Below are 17,540 nucleotides of genomic sequence, written 5' to 3' on the forward strand. Positions count from 1 at the left end.
AGAAGAGCTTTAGTAAAGGATGTCACCAAGAGGTCTGTGTTGTGATGAGAGAAACTGTGCAGCAATGACACAAACAAAGGCGGAAGAATGGCAAGAAGAAAGCCTTTGTTGATAAACTCCAATCACATCTTACATGGAATTTGCCCAAAGGCATTTCAGAGACCTAAAAATCTGAAGGGAGAGTCTATTGTATGATGAGATGAAAATGGCATTTTTGGTCTTGAGTTCTAACACAGCACTTCATACTAAGAATGAAGCATGATGATGAAAGAATGATATTTTGGGGATGTTGTGCTGCAGCAAGGACTACAAAATTCACACAGAAGGAAACATTAATAGAGGTAAACACAGAAAAATGCTGGAGGAAAACATAACTTAAATCACAAGAGCACTGGAAACTTGGAAATAATTTTTTTTCCAAAAGGACAATCAACCAGTACATACAGCAAAAGCAATACTGAACTAACTTAAAACAAAAAATGTCGATGTCCTTGAGCAGACCACTCAGAATAACACCTTAAACACTTTTCATATTAAATTTCAGTGTTCTTTTTGCTCTGACTAAACAAGATTTATTTAATTGGTCCAGCATTAGTTTATAGTTATTGGTTGAAATTATGAACACAGTTAAGATAAATATACCAAGTAAAATTTATAACTTCTTTCACTGTATTCCTTACGTACATAAATATTTAAGCAACTGTAAACACTCAGCAGCATTTATTTAAAGATTGAACAGAGAACAGAGAAACTGTTCTTGTCCATCCTATTTTTTTGTTTTACATTTGGCCATTGGATGGTCTAGGCTCTGCTTCTCAAATATATCAAGTATCCATTAGTAGATTGCCATAAAAAGTATCAAGTCTGTCAAGTATCTCAGACTCTTTTTATGTACATCAGTCTGCTACAGTTTCCTTGAAGTTGTGCAATTCAGCAAAAATCCAATGATGCAGACCACACTAAAAATGTGATATCAGTGCAGACCATGTATTAAGTCTGAAGTACTGTTCACCCTAATAACCAGAAGACAGTAATGTGTATTCATAGTATATGAATTACAACTGTTTCATTATATGTAAGTCAAAGGCATTACTAGAAGCAACATAACACAATTCCTAAAAAAAAAATATTTTTTATCTGCAAGAGATACATTGTACAGAATTACAAAGGATTAGATCCTACAAGTGACAAATGCCTTCAAGCACCAGCATCACCAGGTCACATGTTTTGGTTATCTCCTTTGCTTATGTCATACTGTCTTTTCCTATTTATCAAACACCTTTGAAGCCTTCTCAAAAGCTACCTTTCTAACAGCCCTCCCTGGGTTAACAGAAGAAGGATCATCATTGTGCTATGAACAGATTATCATGATAACATTTGGTACTCCACTAGCTCACCTACTTATCTTGATTAGCTGGAAGAATACTTTTCTGTCTAAAGTTTTACATTAAAGACAAGATCTAAAATTAGAAAACATCTCAATCACTCTACAGGGTGCTGTTGCAAAGCATTCAATGTTGGAAGCTCTTTGTATATATCAGTGCATACACTTACATTAGGTGCTGATAACTGCACTAGTCCTGCTTCTGATTTGAATTAATAATTTAAATGTATTTAATAATAACTGCATGAATAAAGTACAAAGTTAAAAAGTAAAGGAAAAATAATCTTACATTATACAGAGAAAAAATTATAATTGACTTTACATCCCTTTTTTCCATTGTACTTCAACATTGAAAGTGCAGTTGCCTGTTTTTTTAATTATTGTTTAGTTACCTTTTATTTTTAAAGAATAAATCAAGTACTTTAATATTAATGTGCACTGCAGTAAGCTATGCCAATTATGAACAATTTGAAAAGTGCAGTGTCCTTCTTAGTTTAAATATCTGGCAGTTTGTGGCAAATCTGATGTGTGAAAATAAGATAAATATAAAAAACACATGCTTAGAATACATTTTTTAAACTTTTTCAACAATTTTTAAAGTATCACTGGGTAATAGAAAATTTTGCTTGCCGTTTAAAATGCTGTTCAGCAAATATAACTTTCTATTGTATTTAAATCCCCAAGACCTTTTCTGAGGATTTGAAAATAGGAAATAAAAACATATATAGTATATGCCTAACTGGGAAATAAGTGAGACTTTTTAAACAATTCCATTATTTTCATTACTGTGATGCTGTTTGCCCAGTTTAGAGATGCTTATATTTTTAATCAAATAATGGGAAATTAATGAAATTGAGCAGCTGTTTTAAACTTAACATAGATAGGCATCTTTATGTAAACTTAACATATTTGAATTAGACTCTTAATCATTGTTTAATGTGCATCTGGGCCTTCCCCTTCTTTTTTTATCTTGGTTGGATACAGTTTGCCTTATTCTCAAGACAGTAATAGACATCTTTGTATAAAATCTTCGCATGTGACATGGAATAACCTTTATTCTACCAAAAGAAACATTAGACTGAAATGTTTCTAAAGAAAGCTGCTTCATTTTGGCCATTTTTGACCCTAGAACTGAACTTTAGGAATGCTAGCACCTTAGAACTCAAGCAAACAGGGTAAAAGGTTTCAGCAGTGCTAATAGGATTACAAATGCTCATCTATTACCCAAATAGTATTTAAACATGACAAATTATGGATGAGCTAAGGGAGCTTACCATTAGGACACTGAAGGAATGGCTGCTGAAAATGAGGCTTTGCCGTCATACATGAATAATAAATAAAAATCAGTCATTTAAGCAGTAATAGCCATTAGCAACACTAGTAATGTCTTCGCTTTATTTTTAAATCAATTTATTGGTTTCTTGATAAAAAAAATTTATATCAGAAATATGACCATTTCTGGGTGTGTCCAAACTTGTGACTGGCAGTGTACATGTATTGTGATCTATGATTAGCATGGTAATGAATCAGGTGCTGTCTCTCCTTATATAAAGCAGTCAAACAGAGAGTCACCAGTTTTTCCTGACTGGCAGACACAGGTGCCGGCAAGGCAGGCAAGCTGTTGATCACAATGCATAAAATGGAAAAGAGGAGACATAAAAAATATCTTTGGAATAAACATGTTATTTGAGATCCTTCTTTGAGGCACTGCTATTCATGAAATTAAGTTTTGTAATAAAGTTTCATATTATTGTGAAAAAATGTACCAGGTTTGGACTCTTATATATAAAAAAAAAAAAAAAAATGTGCATATGTACATATGTATATATGCGTATATATGTATAACTGATGCTGATGTTTAATCTTTTCTATGTTTTGAGAACATTTTAGGTCAAAATAATCACTATGTAAATTTAAGTCTCCTCGGTTTACATGGTAAAAATACAGCTCCAAAGGCACTATTGCTTACTAAAAATCAGTTAGAAATGTTACTCTTAAAAAAAAACTTAAAAATAAAACACAAACATTTTTTTACTTTCATAAGGAAGAATGCGAACAGTTGCATTTTTGTTGTAAGGTAATTTCTTTTTATGTTGGTTGTAAACCGTTTGTCTTGCACTGTCATTAAATTCATTAAATACTAGTGCCTCTAAAAGATAACTTTAATATCTCTTTTTTGCTTACTTTTGACAGCTATCTCAATTCATGTGGCAAGGATGCTCAAATGTCCTGCTTATGAAGAAAATTACAGTTAATATAAATTAACCAAAATTAGTGTTGCTAGGTGTTCAAGGATACTTAGCTGTCTTTGTTTAACCATGGTGAAGTCTTTCATGTAAGGTTGCCCAAATGAGAATGTTATATTTTATTTTTTCAATTCCAGATTAATTACAAACTTACTTTTTATATTGCATGAAAAGTTTTTTCTTTAATTCAGCACTGCAAGTATTTACAGAATAACATATACAGTACATATACTATTCAGACTTAAATAACACTGAGCCTGCAACCAGGAATAAAAGACATTCTACAAAGTTTATGAAAATATTGTACTGTAGCTAAAAAAGCAAAAATGTAACCAAGAATTTAAGTGCCTGCGCATCTCCTTTAGGCATTGTTTTTAGGTGGGTAATTTTCCACACCTTGGCTCTATTTTTATCTCTTTCCCAAGACAAAATATAGACTTCAGCAGATTGATCATTTGTGGGCTATTTTTCAGAATTGTTTGTGTTTTTGATCTGGCTTTAGGGGTAAAAACTGCATAAAAAGCATAATGTTGGCTCAGTGGACAGCATCTTTATCATAGCCACTTTTTAAATTAGTTCATCTGTATTTTTGTTTAGTAGTTTGACCTACCAGTGGTTATCAGACCTTTTTTTAATTTGTAGCGTGTTTATCCTAGTTCTTGCAGTAAAGCATAACATTTTTCCATCTGATCCACACTACCAGTGTACAATCCGTAAATTTTATTACATGGCCATGTGTCAAAGTCGTGGGGATAATTTAATGTGGAAATCACAACCAATACCAGTATTTTGTCTTACTGTTAAAACAGTACATGGTTTTTTGTGAGCAGACATCCATCCTTTGTTTCCTGATTTGCAGAAAATTAGAGTTTAAAATGTTTTATGTTCACATATTTCAGCTGAAGAGTAAATAATGATATTAAGAGCTATGTTTCAGTCTGGTTACCCCAGTCACATCACGAAAATAGCATGCCTGTGTAGTGCTGATGCACTGTGATCTATCTTATAAGAAACTATATGGAAATAAATGCACAGGTCTGTAATAAAGAATATCTTCATAATATTGCACATGTACCCTGACTTTTTCAGAACAAAAGTAACAGATGTTGAAGTTATGACAAGAACTCATTTTCCTGTTTTGTTTAGGAAATCTACCTTACGTTGATCTCCCATTACTGGTACATTACATCCATAGTATTCTTGTATGTTGTGTTTTGTTTTGGTTTTTTTTTTGCTCATGTTTAATTGAAGGATCAATCTTGGAAAACCACTATCAAAATATCAGTTTTCACAGCTTGGTAATTGCAAGTTAAAGAGATGATATCATAAAGTATATGTGGAAAAGTGTTGTGTCAGCTGCCTGATCTTGGGAAATCTGTGTAATTTTGAAGTGTTTATTGACCATAATAACTTTAACTGTTTCCTGTGATATTTATTAGAGTATAAAGCAGCATGAATGTATGGGCTGCATAGGAATCATTAGTAACTACAGAATTGTAGCTGAGATATTTTCATTAATTATTTATCTTCCAAGAATGGTGAATGCTTTCTTGAACTAGATAAAATAATAGTAGTAGTCTGTCACTAAAATATAAAAATGTTGGAAACATTAAGATGCTTGTAATACTAGATAGCTAGACAAGCATAAATAGTAGTATAGAAAAGAGAAGAGCAAACCATCATGCAGAGCATTTATTTTTCTTTTATTATACTATTATAGTATAGACTTGCACACGTTCAGTACAGATTTATGTACTTAAATCATCCTCTATTTCAATTTAGTCCTAGCATAACCATAAGATTAAACCCTCCTTTCATGTAAAAGAACAAACTTGATTTCTTTTTTCTATTCTTTGTGTTTCTTGGTTTAAATATATTGGTAATAGAACAGGAATAAATGCTGCACTGATACAGAAAATCATCCTTTAAGGAAGGTATATAACTGCTTTACCACTTACACAGTAACATCATAATCCATTATCCCATTCACCCCCACTACTTTCTTTTTCTGACCAGTCTTTCCCAATGGAAGTAAGCTTTTACCAGTGTTGCATCAGCATGTTTAACTGGGTTTGTCAAGACAAAGAAATAACTGATTTGAATGGCTGAGAATGGTTGTTTTTCAAAAAGTCAGAAAAGCAGACAAAGGTCAAGAACTGGAATCAAGAGTCATTATAAAACCAAAACCAAAAATGTAAAGCAATATTTGCCTTTAGAACAAAGTCTTAGGTTATGTTTGGCTAACAGTCCAACCATCCATTTTCCAACCCGCTGAATCCGAACACAGGGTCACAGCCAACACAGGGCACAAGGCAGGAACCAATCCCGGGCAGGGTGCCAACCCACTGCAGCTAACCGTTCTTTGGTTAAATCTGTAATGTTTGAGATTTTTCTTAAGGTTCAGATGCCTCCCTGGTTGCATCTCCATCTTTTGCAGCAGTGGCATGATGATATTAAATTTTTACCATTTTGTCAAAGGCCCACCTATTAAAATCAGTGCCTAAAAGGGCAGGGCTCATAGAAAAACATAAAAGAAAATGGTGATGTGATGATGTAATAAAAATATTCATAAAAATATATACCAAACATAACAATAATAATCATCATCATCCCAAATAAGGCACACAGCACAATGTGTATTACAAGTTCCTGACTCCAGGTACTTGTACCATGACAGTGCTTACTTTTCTGCTGCAGGACATTAAGACCTTAGCACAGCAAAGACATGGCCCTTATTGGTACGGCAGTAAAAGTACCAATCTTTAAACAGTCCCAAAATCATTGTTCAAGTTTAATCTGACATTTTAAGTTGATTCTTAAAATTGTTGGCAATAATGGGTAGTATCAAATAATAATCTCTAAATTGCAATTACAAACACAAATGTAATTTTCAATATCAGTTGTAAATCCAATCACAAATATAATTTGAAATATACTGTATATTTGTTTATTGAATGCTTTATACAAAAATGTATCTAGTGGTGTGTTTATGTTGTTTGCCCTTGGCTTGTACATAACTGTACATGTTTCTCATGGTGTGTTTGGACAGTTGAGGAATTTTTGTTTTATGCTTTGACCGAGTGTTCTTACAGTTTGGAGGACAGGGGTGACAGCTTTCTGGCATCATTCAGGGATGAGGGCCTCTTTATAAATATACTCCATGCTGCTGAGAACAGCAGCTCTACAGTTTTTAGTGTTTTTTCAAAACACTTCTATTTTGCGCATTTGGGAACCAACAGATTGCAGAGTTTTTACTGTATGTAATTGCACACTTTTGTGGAACAGAAATCTGCATATCTTGAATATTAGGAATAAATTAATGATGAAATTTTGTAAGATGATTTGGGTGATTTATGGATAAATAGATTTTTAAGGCATGTAACTCTTGGGATGAAATGAGAAATGTTATACTGTATACTGTTAGCATAATTTTGGTAAAGAAATTTTATAAGCTAAGTTTAGGCCTGGAAATACAAAAGTATAACATATTCCAACATTTAAGCCTAAAAAAATACTTGCCTAAAAGGCCATAAATTATATAAGTTTGGTTTGAAAACACCAGATTCTTTAGTTGATGAATTACTTGATGAACTGTGCACACCTTTGTTTACAGAAAAGTGCAGTTAGTCTATTTTTAAATACAACATCATCAGGCCAATTAAAAACTGGTTTAGTTTATCTTTTGTTTACTAAGTATAACATTTTGATAAATATTTTGATATAACTAATATCTAAATAGAGATTGAATTTTTGAATTATTTTGGGAATTCTTGGAAATTATATTTACAAGAAGCGTTTGTTTCTCCTCGCTTGTATAGTTACACAGTTGGCAGATAATTATTTTTTTTTTTTTTAATTTTATTGATTTTATTGAAATCACACAACATTCCATACAAATAGATCAATTTTTACAAAAATAGGATTGAAAACAAATCAACCCCCACCCCTGAAAAAGAGAGTATGGCCAGCAGAGTAAAACTCAATGATTTATACAAAGCTCAGGAGGTATAATTCATCAGTGTTTTTACTGTCATTGCAGGTTGCTCTTCATGCCTGTGGAGTAGCAACAGATATGGTCATTGAACACTGCATGAAAGCAAATGCTGCTTTTGTCATCAGTCCATGCTGTTATGGATTCATACAGAACACAGTGAAGTGCTCTTTTCCAAGGAGGTAAAAATGGCAGAACGACAGAAAAAAAAGTAAAACATTTTAATAGATGTGTTTGGTTTGAATAAAATGTCTGCTAGAATGTATTTTCCTTTTATTTATCTTTTTTGGGTTCTTAAAAACTGGAGTATCTACTATGATATGTACTCCAGTTTGGGCGGTGGGTAAATCTGCTTCTGTATAGATCCAATGTCCTATGTCTGAGTCGTGCACCCTGTGATTGTCCTTGTGGATTTCTCCTCTATCTGCACTGGTTTTCTTGTTTTATTTTTCCTACATCCTCCAAGACAAATACAATACAATAATTGATGGTTCTAAATTGTCCCCATGTGAGTGCAAGTGTGGTGTGTGTATGATTGGGTCCTGCATGATATTTTGTTCATGGTTAGTATCCTGCACGCAATACAGTTGGGATAGCCCATGGCTTCCCTGACAATAAAGCAGTTTTGTAAACAGTATGTGTGTGTGTATATATATATATATTATATATTATATATTATATATTATATATATTATATAGTGAGAAAAAGCGCTATGAGTGCTGACCCGACACAGACTGACACCGGAGGCACACGTTAAATAAATAAACTTTTTATTTTTCTTCACCTGGGGCCACGTCTTCCCCGTGTCCCTCAGGCACAACACAGTCCCAGCACTAAGCACAAACCACACAAAATAAACTCCTTTGTCTCATTCCAAGATCCTCCACTCTTCCCAGGCAGCTCTGCCCCTCTGGCTCCATGAGTAGTGACTGCTGGCTCCTTTTATAGTCCACCCGGAAGTGCTTCAGGTACTTGATCACCTGTTTCCAGTTGCTTTTCCGGGTGTAGCTGAAGAAGCTCCCAGACAGGCTCAGGAAACCCTGCAGTGTCCCCAGGCGGCCACCCCAGATCCCAGCAGAGCTGTGGAGTACTCCATCTCCCAGGGAGCCCTGCGGGTATCTGAGGCACCACTGTCACCCAGGGGGCTGCCACCCAGCATTACAGGGGAGGTACTGTGCGGCCCATGGCTGTTTCCCCGGACCAAGTACAGAAGGGGTGTCCTGGCTGGGCATGGGCCCCGGCTGTCTGCCTGTATGTGTGAATGTATGATATATATATATATATATATATGTAATATACAATATGCAAGTTCATGAATCAACCTGTTTTTTATGTTAAGTTAAATAATTAAATATGTAAACCTATATACAAGTATAATTTATTTATTATATAATTGTGTTTTAATTTAAATGCTAATAGTTTGTTGTCTTTTCCTTAGTCAGCAGTTTATGGATGTCTTATCCTATAAGGTATGTTTGTTTCAGCAAATAATATTTAAACTCTTTTATCAAAAACTATTCATACTAACAGTTGCAAACCACTGAACAATTTACAAAAATACAAAACAAAGGTTATCAGGTTTTCAGGTTATTCAGAAGGCTGGCTCTGTGATAGACAACTTAGAAACTGGCAAATTGGAGAATGTTGTGTAGACTTCAGTCTATTACTGAAAATGCTGATCACCCACTTCATAGTGTTGTGTTTGGACGGAGGAGTGTTTTTTGCAGTAGGCTGACTAGCATAAAGTGCTCCACTGACCATCACAGAAAATCCTCCCTCCCCATGACCATCAGACTAAGTAACTCTTCTTCCAGTCACTCATCCACATGATAAGTTGTTCCCTCTATCCTTAATTGATGTCCCAGAACATTTTTTCAGCTACTTAGATGTGCAATAACTTGTCTGTTGTTTCTCATTTGAATAACTTTTAACTTTTTTTTTGTTCTCAAAATGTTCAATATTTCACCTATATGTGCAATATTATTATGTGAAATACTTCCTACTTGGTGTGCTATTCTGTTTAGTAAACTAGGGATTTTGTAAGAGATTCAGATTTATAGTATTATATTTAATTCACCATGTACCTGTAGAGCATAATGAATGAGAATTTATTGTAGTTGTAATTAATATTTATATTCTATTTTACTTTATATGCTTATTTTTTATATTTGGTCTCTGTGTTACTTGTACCTTTGTCTATTTGTACAGTTGTAACATAAGTAATTTCCTTTGGGATTAATAAAGTATTCTGATTCTGATTATTCTAATTAATCAAACACTTGTCTGAATTTGCCATTAATATTAACTTTCTAAGACTGGCACTGTACACCCCCATACATTCAATTACTGTAAACTATATATTTAGGTAATAACTTTTTTGTATGAAGCATCAATGAGAACTGCATTTATAAAAAGTTACTGCATTATTTATGCTTTATTCCTTGTTTAGAAAATTATGAAACTGTGGAGAAATTATCTGATAGCTTGACATATAGTTAAACTGAAGTGTGTATTGAATTGAATGTGCAAAGCCACTGGAGTGATCAAATTGAGTTAATATTGCTTTTAATGTATTTTCTGATTACTATAATATCAGATTGTTAATATTCTATAAGCAAATAGTGACATTACATGTTTTAATGTTATATAATGTTATATACATATAATGTTTGAAAAAATTGTCTAACATGTATCCTTAAACACTTAACAGTCAACTGACTAAAATATTTCAACATGTGAAAAAAGTGATAATAAGAACTTGCCATTAAAACCTCTTCTAAACACAAGAATGCATCCAAGAAAAGAGTGTTTTACAAAGTAATCTTTTATGTTTAAAAAAATGGAAATGTCCATAGTATGCTTTAATAAACTACACTTATTCTAAATACTGAATTACAACATTAGAAAACTAAGTATTGAATCTGGGTGGTGTTTTCTGTAATGAACCAGAATTCCTTTCAGGTTCCGTTTCTTGCTTTCAAACTGTTCCTGACAAGTTAGGTTCTGTAACCCCCCAAGACCACAACTAGAAAAGACATGGTAAATTTTACACTTAACAATGCTGAATAACTTGTTGAAAATGATTTTTTTTTGTTGCTGCATTTATTAGTTTCTTTTTTCAGAGCTCAGACTGTAAAATGTTTTTTTCTCTCTTAGGAACACATGATCTTGTGTAGGTTTGCAGACCAGACAGCTGTCCAGTTAACCGCTGATCGACGATTAATAGGCATGTTTCTTATTTTTTGGTGGGGAGGAATCTTAATTTTATTTAAAGGAAAACTAAGTTAAAAATAGAATATGTAAATGGGAGATTTACATATAAAATAAAGTAAAAATATTTTGCTTTAAATGATTATTTGGTTATAAGAATCCAGACTTTCATTAAAGGAAAACTTTATTCTAAAGGTGATGGTATTGAGCCAAAAGTGGCATTTAGTTATGGTGTGTCTCGGAATAACTGGAGAAATATGATGGCATAGACTTTCTTGGAATGGTGAGTGATATTTAAGGCATTTCTCCCTAAGTATTTAGGATTTCAATTATTTGTGTTTGGTATGGTATACATAGACATATACTCTGATTGTGCTTATTTGTTTGTATTTAATATACTATGAAATAAAAAAGACTGTGCATTTTAGCTTTTTTGTCTGTTGCTATCCAAAAAGGACAATTGTTTCTCCTTTACAAACATTTGTTCTTAGAATTACAGCCTTAGCGTGCTTGTGTGCCTCAAGAGCTATTGTCTGAAGGTATATGTTCCTACTAGGATTACCCAGAGCCAAACAAAGAGCAATACTCGTGAATGTGCTAATTAAATCAAAGACAACATTGTCTGGAGCAGGAATACGGGACTCGCTCTTGGAGCCAGGCCTGGGAGTAGTGTTTGCTAGTGAGCACTTAGTGGCCAGATGACTTATGCAGCCCAGTCAGACTTAACCTGAAAAGGCTAAGTGGAGCCACCAACAAGGCAATGAGTGATGATCAGGTACAGTGACAGTGTGGAGAAAGGCAGGAGCTAGGTAGACCTAGGCATACTAGATCTTGTCAATGTAAGCTGGCTCGTAGGGCATGGAATATAACTGCTCTGGTGGAGAAGTGAGCCTGCTCTCATTTAGGAGGTTGAAAAATACCACCTACCTCTATGCACTGCATAGGCTCTGGAAGAAAACTTCTAAATCAATGGTGGTTTCTCAGTCTTTCTCTTTCACATGTGAATTCTGCTCCATCTGGCATTTTCCAAAAAGCTGACACACATGAGTTACATAAAAAAGCTGAAAATGTCATTTGTGTTCATAGATCCAATCACTGTTTAGACCATTTGTACATTTTTAGAGAATTCAGTGGGTTTTGTTTTTGTTTTTTTTAAGAGAGAATTCAGTGCTCAAAAATGTACCTTTGCCCTTGACTCAGTAGTCCAACCAGAAATATTCAGTGCTCCAGGACTAATACTGGGGATATCTGGAGGGGAATGATTGGAAAAATGGTCTGTTGGATTAGAATCAAGTGGTAAACTGGTACTGGATTTTTGTGTAAGTTTTTACCCATAATGAACAACTTGTACAAAACAAGGCTGCTCATAAGTGTAATTGATACCAGACTACCTTGGGCCAAAGGTCAACAATCAACTTTGTTGTCATATAATGTAATCTGAGGCTGTTTGTTATGGACAGTACAGTAAAGAGAGGTGGTAAGCTGTCAACTGATCATCACTGACCAGTATACTGGCACAGATGGAGGGTGCACCCAGTGGACCAACTCCTAAACCATGTAGATATACCAATACTGTGCCAAAAACATTGACTGAGGTTAAGTCCATCTCTGTAGAGGAGATAACTGCAGTTATTATAAAGTTCTTTAGTCACAGTTCTGAGGGGTGGGTGACATCCAACCAGAAATGCTGAAAGTACTGGATATTGTGTGGGTGTTTTGATTAGCAATGTTTAACATTGTTTGATTAATGTTGTCTGGAAGGCTGGAACAGTTCCTCATGACTGGTGGGAAAGATTTAGCAGTTCCCATATTTAAAACGTTTGTTTAATTTATTAAGAGATTATACTCCTCATCCTCACTGCATACACCTTTTGTAGAGGACCTAAGTAGACAATCTATGTGATAGCTGAACCTTCCACAGAAGTCTCAGGGGCCAGTAGAACTGTTGTTGCAGTCTGCTTGCAAGTGTAGATAAATTGGAAAGCAACTGGCTTTGCCAATTCCTGTAAAGGAGTCCTCTTTGTGTTTAAAGGTGACTCCCACAGAAGAAACTCAGCATAAAGTTTTGAGTATTTCTAAGCAGCGCAACCAAATGGCAAAGTCATCACTGCATGAGGGGACTCTTTAGGGAAAATGTTTAAGTACATGAAAATTGGTAACAATGTGGAAATGTGTTAAACTTGCTATTGTTCATTATCTTACTGTGAATATTTTTTATCAGCTAAGAATTTGCGTCCCATGCAGATTAATGCATTTTATTACCAATACTGTCAGGGCAGTTTTTCATGCTTGCCAACCCTGAATGGCACCAAAGTGGAGTAAACAAAATAGATGGCTGGACCATTATTTCTATCACCAACACACAACAGCTTTTATTTAGTATAGAAAATTTGAACTATAAACATTGTTACTTGTATTACATTGTTCATATAAACATAATGTCAACTAACCTATCATATCATAGTTTAAATGGATTAACAAAAGCTCACCCCCTTATTTTTATAACACATATTTGGTGCTCAAGTCTTTTTTTGTCATACTTATAAAGTACAGTGAAATTGTAATTTGCCGGTGTGGCATTTTCTTTGACGTATATAATGTCTGTTTGTTATAGGATTAGCTTATAATCTCTTTAAAATGCTGCTACTTTGTTTTTGCTTTCTGCCTGGATTTTACCATTCATCCATATCATATTGTTCCTTTGAAGCACTGAATAATCTCCCATTTTTACCACATTGGACACTTATACATTACATACCATTTGATTTAAAACTGTACCTGTATAACTTTGAAAGAGTTTTGAATTTTAAATATTAAAGCAGTTTTTGTATTTTAAATGCAGATAAATTATTATTTTGGCTTAAGGAATATCCTTTGTTTATGCTTTGTAGGTAAACAATGCATGGGCCTTGTGGATCTGGATCGAGCCTGGGCTGCAGAGAAAAATGGCTATTCAGTTAAAATCATAACCATGGAACCAGAGAGTTGCTCTCCAAAGAATAATATGTTAGTTGGTATTCCCAATAATTGCAGATAAGATGAGTTCTTCAAATATTACTACAGACTTTTAATTGGTAGTTCAAAATATCTGTATAAATCATCCTAAAGTTCTAAGTCTTTTAGTTGGTTTCCTTTTTGTTTCTTGTTTCAAGACTGTGAACTGCTACTTTATATATCATCTGGAGTGAAAAGAGTTCTGAGTTTATCTTTTTTTGCTTTATTGGACTGATATCATTCTTGTTACTGTCAGTGTCTTTTGTATTTCAGCATTTAGAATATGTTCACTTAATAAAACAAACTGAGTTTTTACCTTTTATGATTTTGCTTGGACCGAATGAACATTTTTATTTCTTCCAGAAATACAATTACACCTCAAGATATGGAAGCTTTTTTTTTTTTTTTAATTATATTTTAGGAGATGCATGACCCATAAATTCAGAAGGTATTTAAGTCAATACAAATGTGTATGTACAAAATTAGACTTTATTAGCTTTGAAAGTATATGCAGACATTTTATGGAATATATAAATTATAATGCATACTGCATATACGTATGTTTACTTTTTTGACTACACTATAACTGTCAGTCTTCACTTCTGTTTTCAAGTTGATGTGCTTTGAATTAATCATTTATATCAATTAAATAACATTTGTCAGGCTTTAACTGGAGTACTGGGTTCAGTTTTGATCTTCAAATTACAAAAAAGATATAGCAGCACTAGAGAAAGTTTGGAGAAGAGGGACTAGCCTGATTCTGGGATCAGGAGGTATGCGATATGAGGAGAGATGAAGAAGTTGAACCATATTAGTTTAAGAAAATTGAGATTAAGAGGTGACATGATTGATGTGTTGAAATTATGAAGGGAATTAGTACGGTGGAGCCCAGATGTTATTTGAAAATAAATTCTTTTACAAAAATACAAGAACACAGGAACACTGTTTGAAACTTAAGGGCAAATTTTGCACAAATGTTAGTTTTTCTTACCAAAATGGAATCATTGACACAAGGACTAATATACAAAGTACTATGTTAGAGAGTAGGACTTTAGAGACTTTTAAATCTTGAATAGATGTTATTTTGAAAAATCTAGGTGAATGGGATTGGTGAGCATCAAAATTGTCCTAATGTTCTAATTTTAAAAGAATATACAAATAAAAACTCTGGATTCCTTGTAGTTGGGGACAACATAGTAATTAGCATTCTTGCCTCATCTCTCCAAAGTCCTGAGCTTAAATCCAGGTCCAGGCACTGCCTATGTGGAGTCTGCATATTCTCCCCTTCTTTACATAAGTTTTTTCCTCACATCCCGAAGATGTACAGAGTAGGCTTACTAGGAGTTGTAAATTGCCCCATTATGAGTGAGAGTGGTTTATGCACGAGAGTGTCCTGAAATTGTCTGCTGACCTTCCTAGGATTAGATCCTACATGAGATACTGTAGATTTACCCAGAACTGAAGTGCAACAGGAAATGGATGGATAGCTTCCAGTTTGTTACTTTAACATTAAATATACTTTTGAAAGCTGTTGCTTTGTATTCAAATGCTGAAGCCAAAATAAATATGCAATTGAAGCTATAATCTATTGAATCTAAGGTAATCATTCAATTCTATCCCAAACAACCTTATTGGACTATAGGGTCAAAGTCAGGTACATAGCAAAAATCTAGCAAAGGGTCGAAAATCCCTCACATTTTACCAAACATCAGCAGCTCTGTGTTCTTTATATCACTTTATGCTCATAAGTACATTTTTTAGATAAACTAGGGGGCTTCGCCCCTGCTCGCTTAGCTCGCCAGCCCCTTCCCCCCTGCCAGCACTACACGCCGTTGTGAAGAGGGGGGCAGAACGCACCCCAAGGAGACGTGGTCACCCCTCCGAAACCCCTTCTTAAACAGTGATACAATGGGAAACAAATGCAGTTTTTTTTTTTTTTAATCTCCTCTTTGCTCGATCAACTGCTGGCTTGCTGCTGCTGCCGCTGCTGTGCCGCGTGATCTGCACTTCGCTCACCTACCCCTTTCCAACCAACAACGCCAGCACTACGCACTGTTGTAAAGAGGTGGGCTGAACGCACTTTAAGGAGACGTGAAACCCCTCTTAAACGGTGATACAATCCTCTTTGCTCGATCAGCTGCCGACTTGCTGCTGCTGCTGACGTGACACATGATCTGTATTTCATGCGGCGCTTCGAACATTTAAAAGCCTGTACAGCACCTGTCCTTTTGTCTCACAGGACGTGAAAGTGTCTCTCTTCAAAAGATCACGTCTAGTTGCAAGATTTTTTTTTATAATAGACAGGTTTATGCACCACAACTCACCTATAACCTCTATCTCTAGGAGATTAAATTCTCTATAGACTTGTAGATTAGGCTTCCATCAACCGTCCCTATGTACTATGTAACAAGAATGACCAAGAGACATTGGGAAGGTTTGGGGCAGCCACCCATATAATATTTCCCGGCTGCAATATTAATTAAATAGAACAGACATGTTCACACGACTGAATCCAAAACAGAACTGACTATTATCTTAAGATGGTGGCTTTTAAATGCTCGCAGAGGATGTGATGTCATCAAGACATGACATCGTTGGTTGCCCCAGAACCAGGGGCGGGATTTCTCGAGACTGGTCTGCAAGGAATTGAGAGAGAGAAAATCAGTGCACTTCGCCACCCCCTGGTCCAGCGTGGAATTACATGTATTCAGGCCCTTTAATTGTTCCCTAATCATGCATGTGTGACAAATGTTGTACCAAAATAATTCAGTATGCACTGAAATAATGGTCAAGTTCATGAAAGAAACAGTTGAGAAATGAGTTTGTACAACCAGAGCAATTTATATGATTTAATACCGGAAGTAGGTGGAAGGAAGGAAGGGTTGAGGTCTTTAGAAAGTGATGGAGGTGATGTCATCGGAGGGCAACGGGAAGTGACATTGTCAGAGCTGGATGGATGAAAACACGGAATTTTCTTCATGACATGGAGCAATGTTTTCTGGTGTGAAATTCAAGGTGTGGGAGTTTTTGTTCTTCCTTTTTTCTAGTGATGAAAAGAGAAAAGCATTAATACGCTGCCTTAAACCCTGCTCCGGTGTGTTTTCGCGTTCCGTTGGACCCTTCGGCTCCCCCTAATCATGCATGTGTGACACTTGCGTCAACAATCAGTGCACTGTTGACATTTTCATCCCAGTTGTCTTGAGCTGATGATGTATTTTTCACCAAACTTCATTGCCAACAACGCCCTAGCCTCTGTTCATGAAAGAATATCATGAAAATACTGAAAATTTTTATGGTACTGAAAATCCTGTCAAATGTGTCCCAACAATCAACCCAGTTTCTGAGATGTCTTCTTTGATGCAAAGTAGCAAATAATATGAAAAATTGGTTCTGGCCAGAATTTTGATTCATGATGTAACTGGTTAATCATTTGAATATCCTCACCTTCTTTTAATATAATTTGTATTGCTTATTTAACTTGGGTGTTTCTTTTGCGTTGTCAGTTACTGTATCTGTATCTGAGCAGCAGTCACTGGAATGACTAGAAAGCTACACTGCATGGTGTGTTATAATTTACCATACAGGAAAGATGCACAGTAATACAATACTTACTGTATTTTTTCTTGCAGTGTCAGGCAAAGCACACGTTTAAGTAAGGATTCTCTTCCAAGGAAAAATGTACTAAATTTTCAATAACATTTTTAACACTAACTA

At 34.8% G+C, this 17,540-nt stretch overlaps 1 protein-coding gene across 1 annotated transcript in view; it reads left to right on the top strand.

Moving 5' to 3' along the window:
* gstcd (glutathione S-transferase, C-terminal domain containing) overlaps window positions 1-14,208 on the top strand; it is a 110,976-nt gene extending 96,768 nt beyond the window's left edge. Inside the window, exons 9-12 of the mRNA XM_028805190.2 lie at window positions 7,670-7,803; window positions 9,061-9,091; window positions 10,779-10,848; window positions 13,724-14,208. Coding sequence (XP_028661023.2) covers window positions 7,670-7,803; window positions 9,061-9,091; window positions 10,779-10,848; window positions 13,724-13,869 — 381 coding nt within the window. The 3' untranslated portion in view covers window positions 13,870-14,208. The remainder of the gene's footprint in view (window positions 1-7,669; window positions 7,804-9,060; window positions 9,092-10,778; window positions 10,849-13,723) is intronic.
* Window positions 14,209-17,540: the final 3,332 nt, after the last annotated feature.

The sequence above is a fragment of the Erpetoichthys calabaricus genome, chromosome 7 (genome assembly GCF_900747795.2).
Source record: "Erpetoichthys calabaricus chromosome 7, fErpCal1.3, whole genome shotgun sequence".
Classification (NCBI taxonomy): Eukaryota; Metazoa; Chordata; class Cladistia; order Polypteriformes; family Polypteridae; genus Erpetoichthys; species Erpetoichthys calabaricus.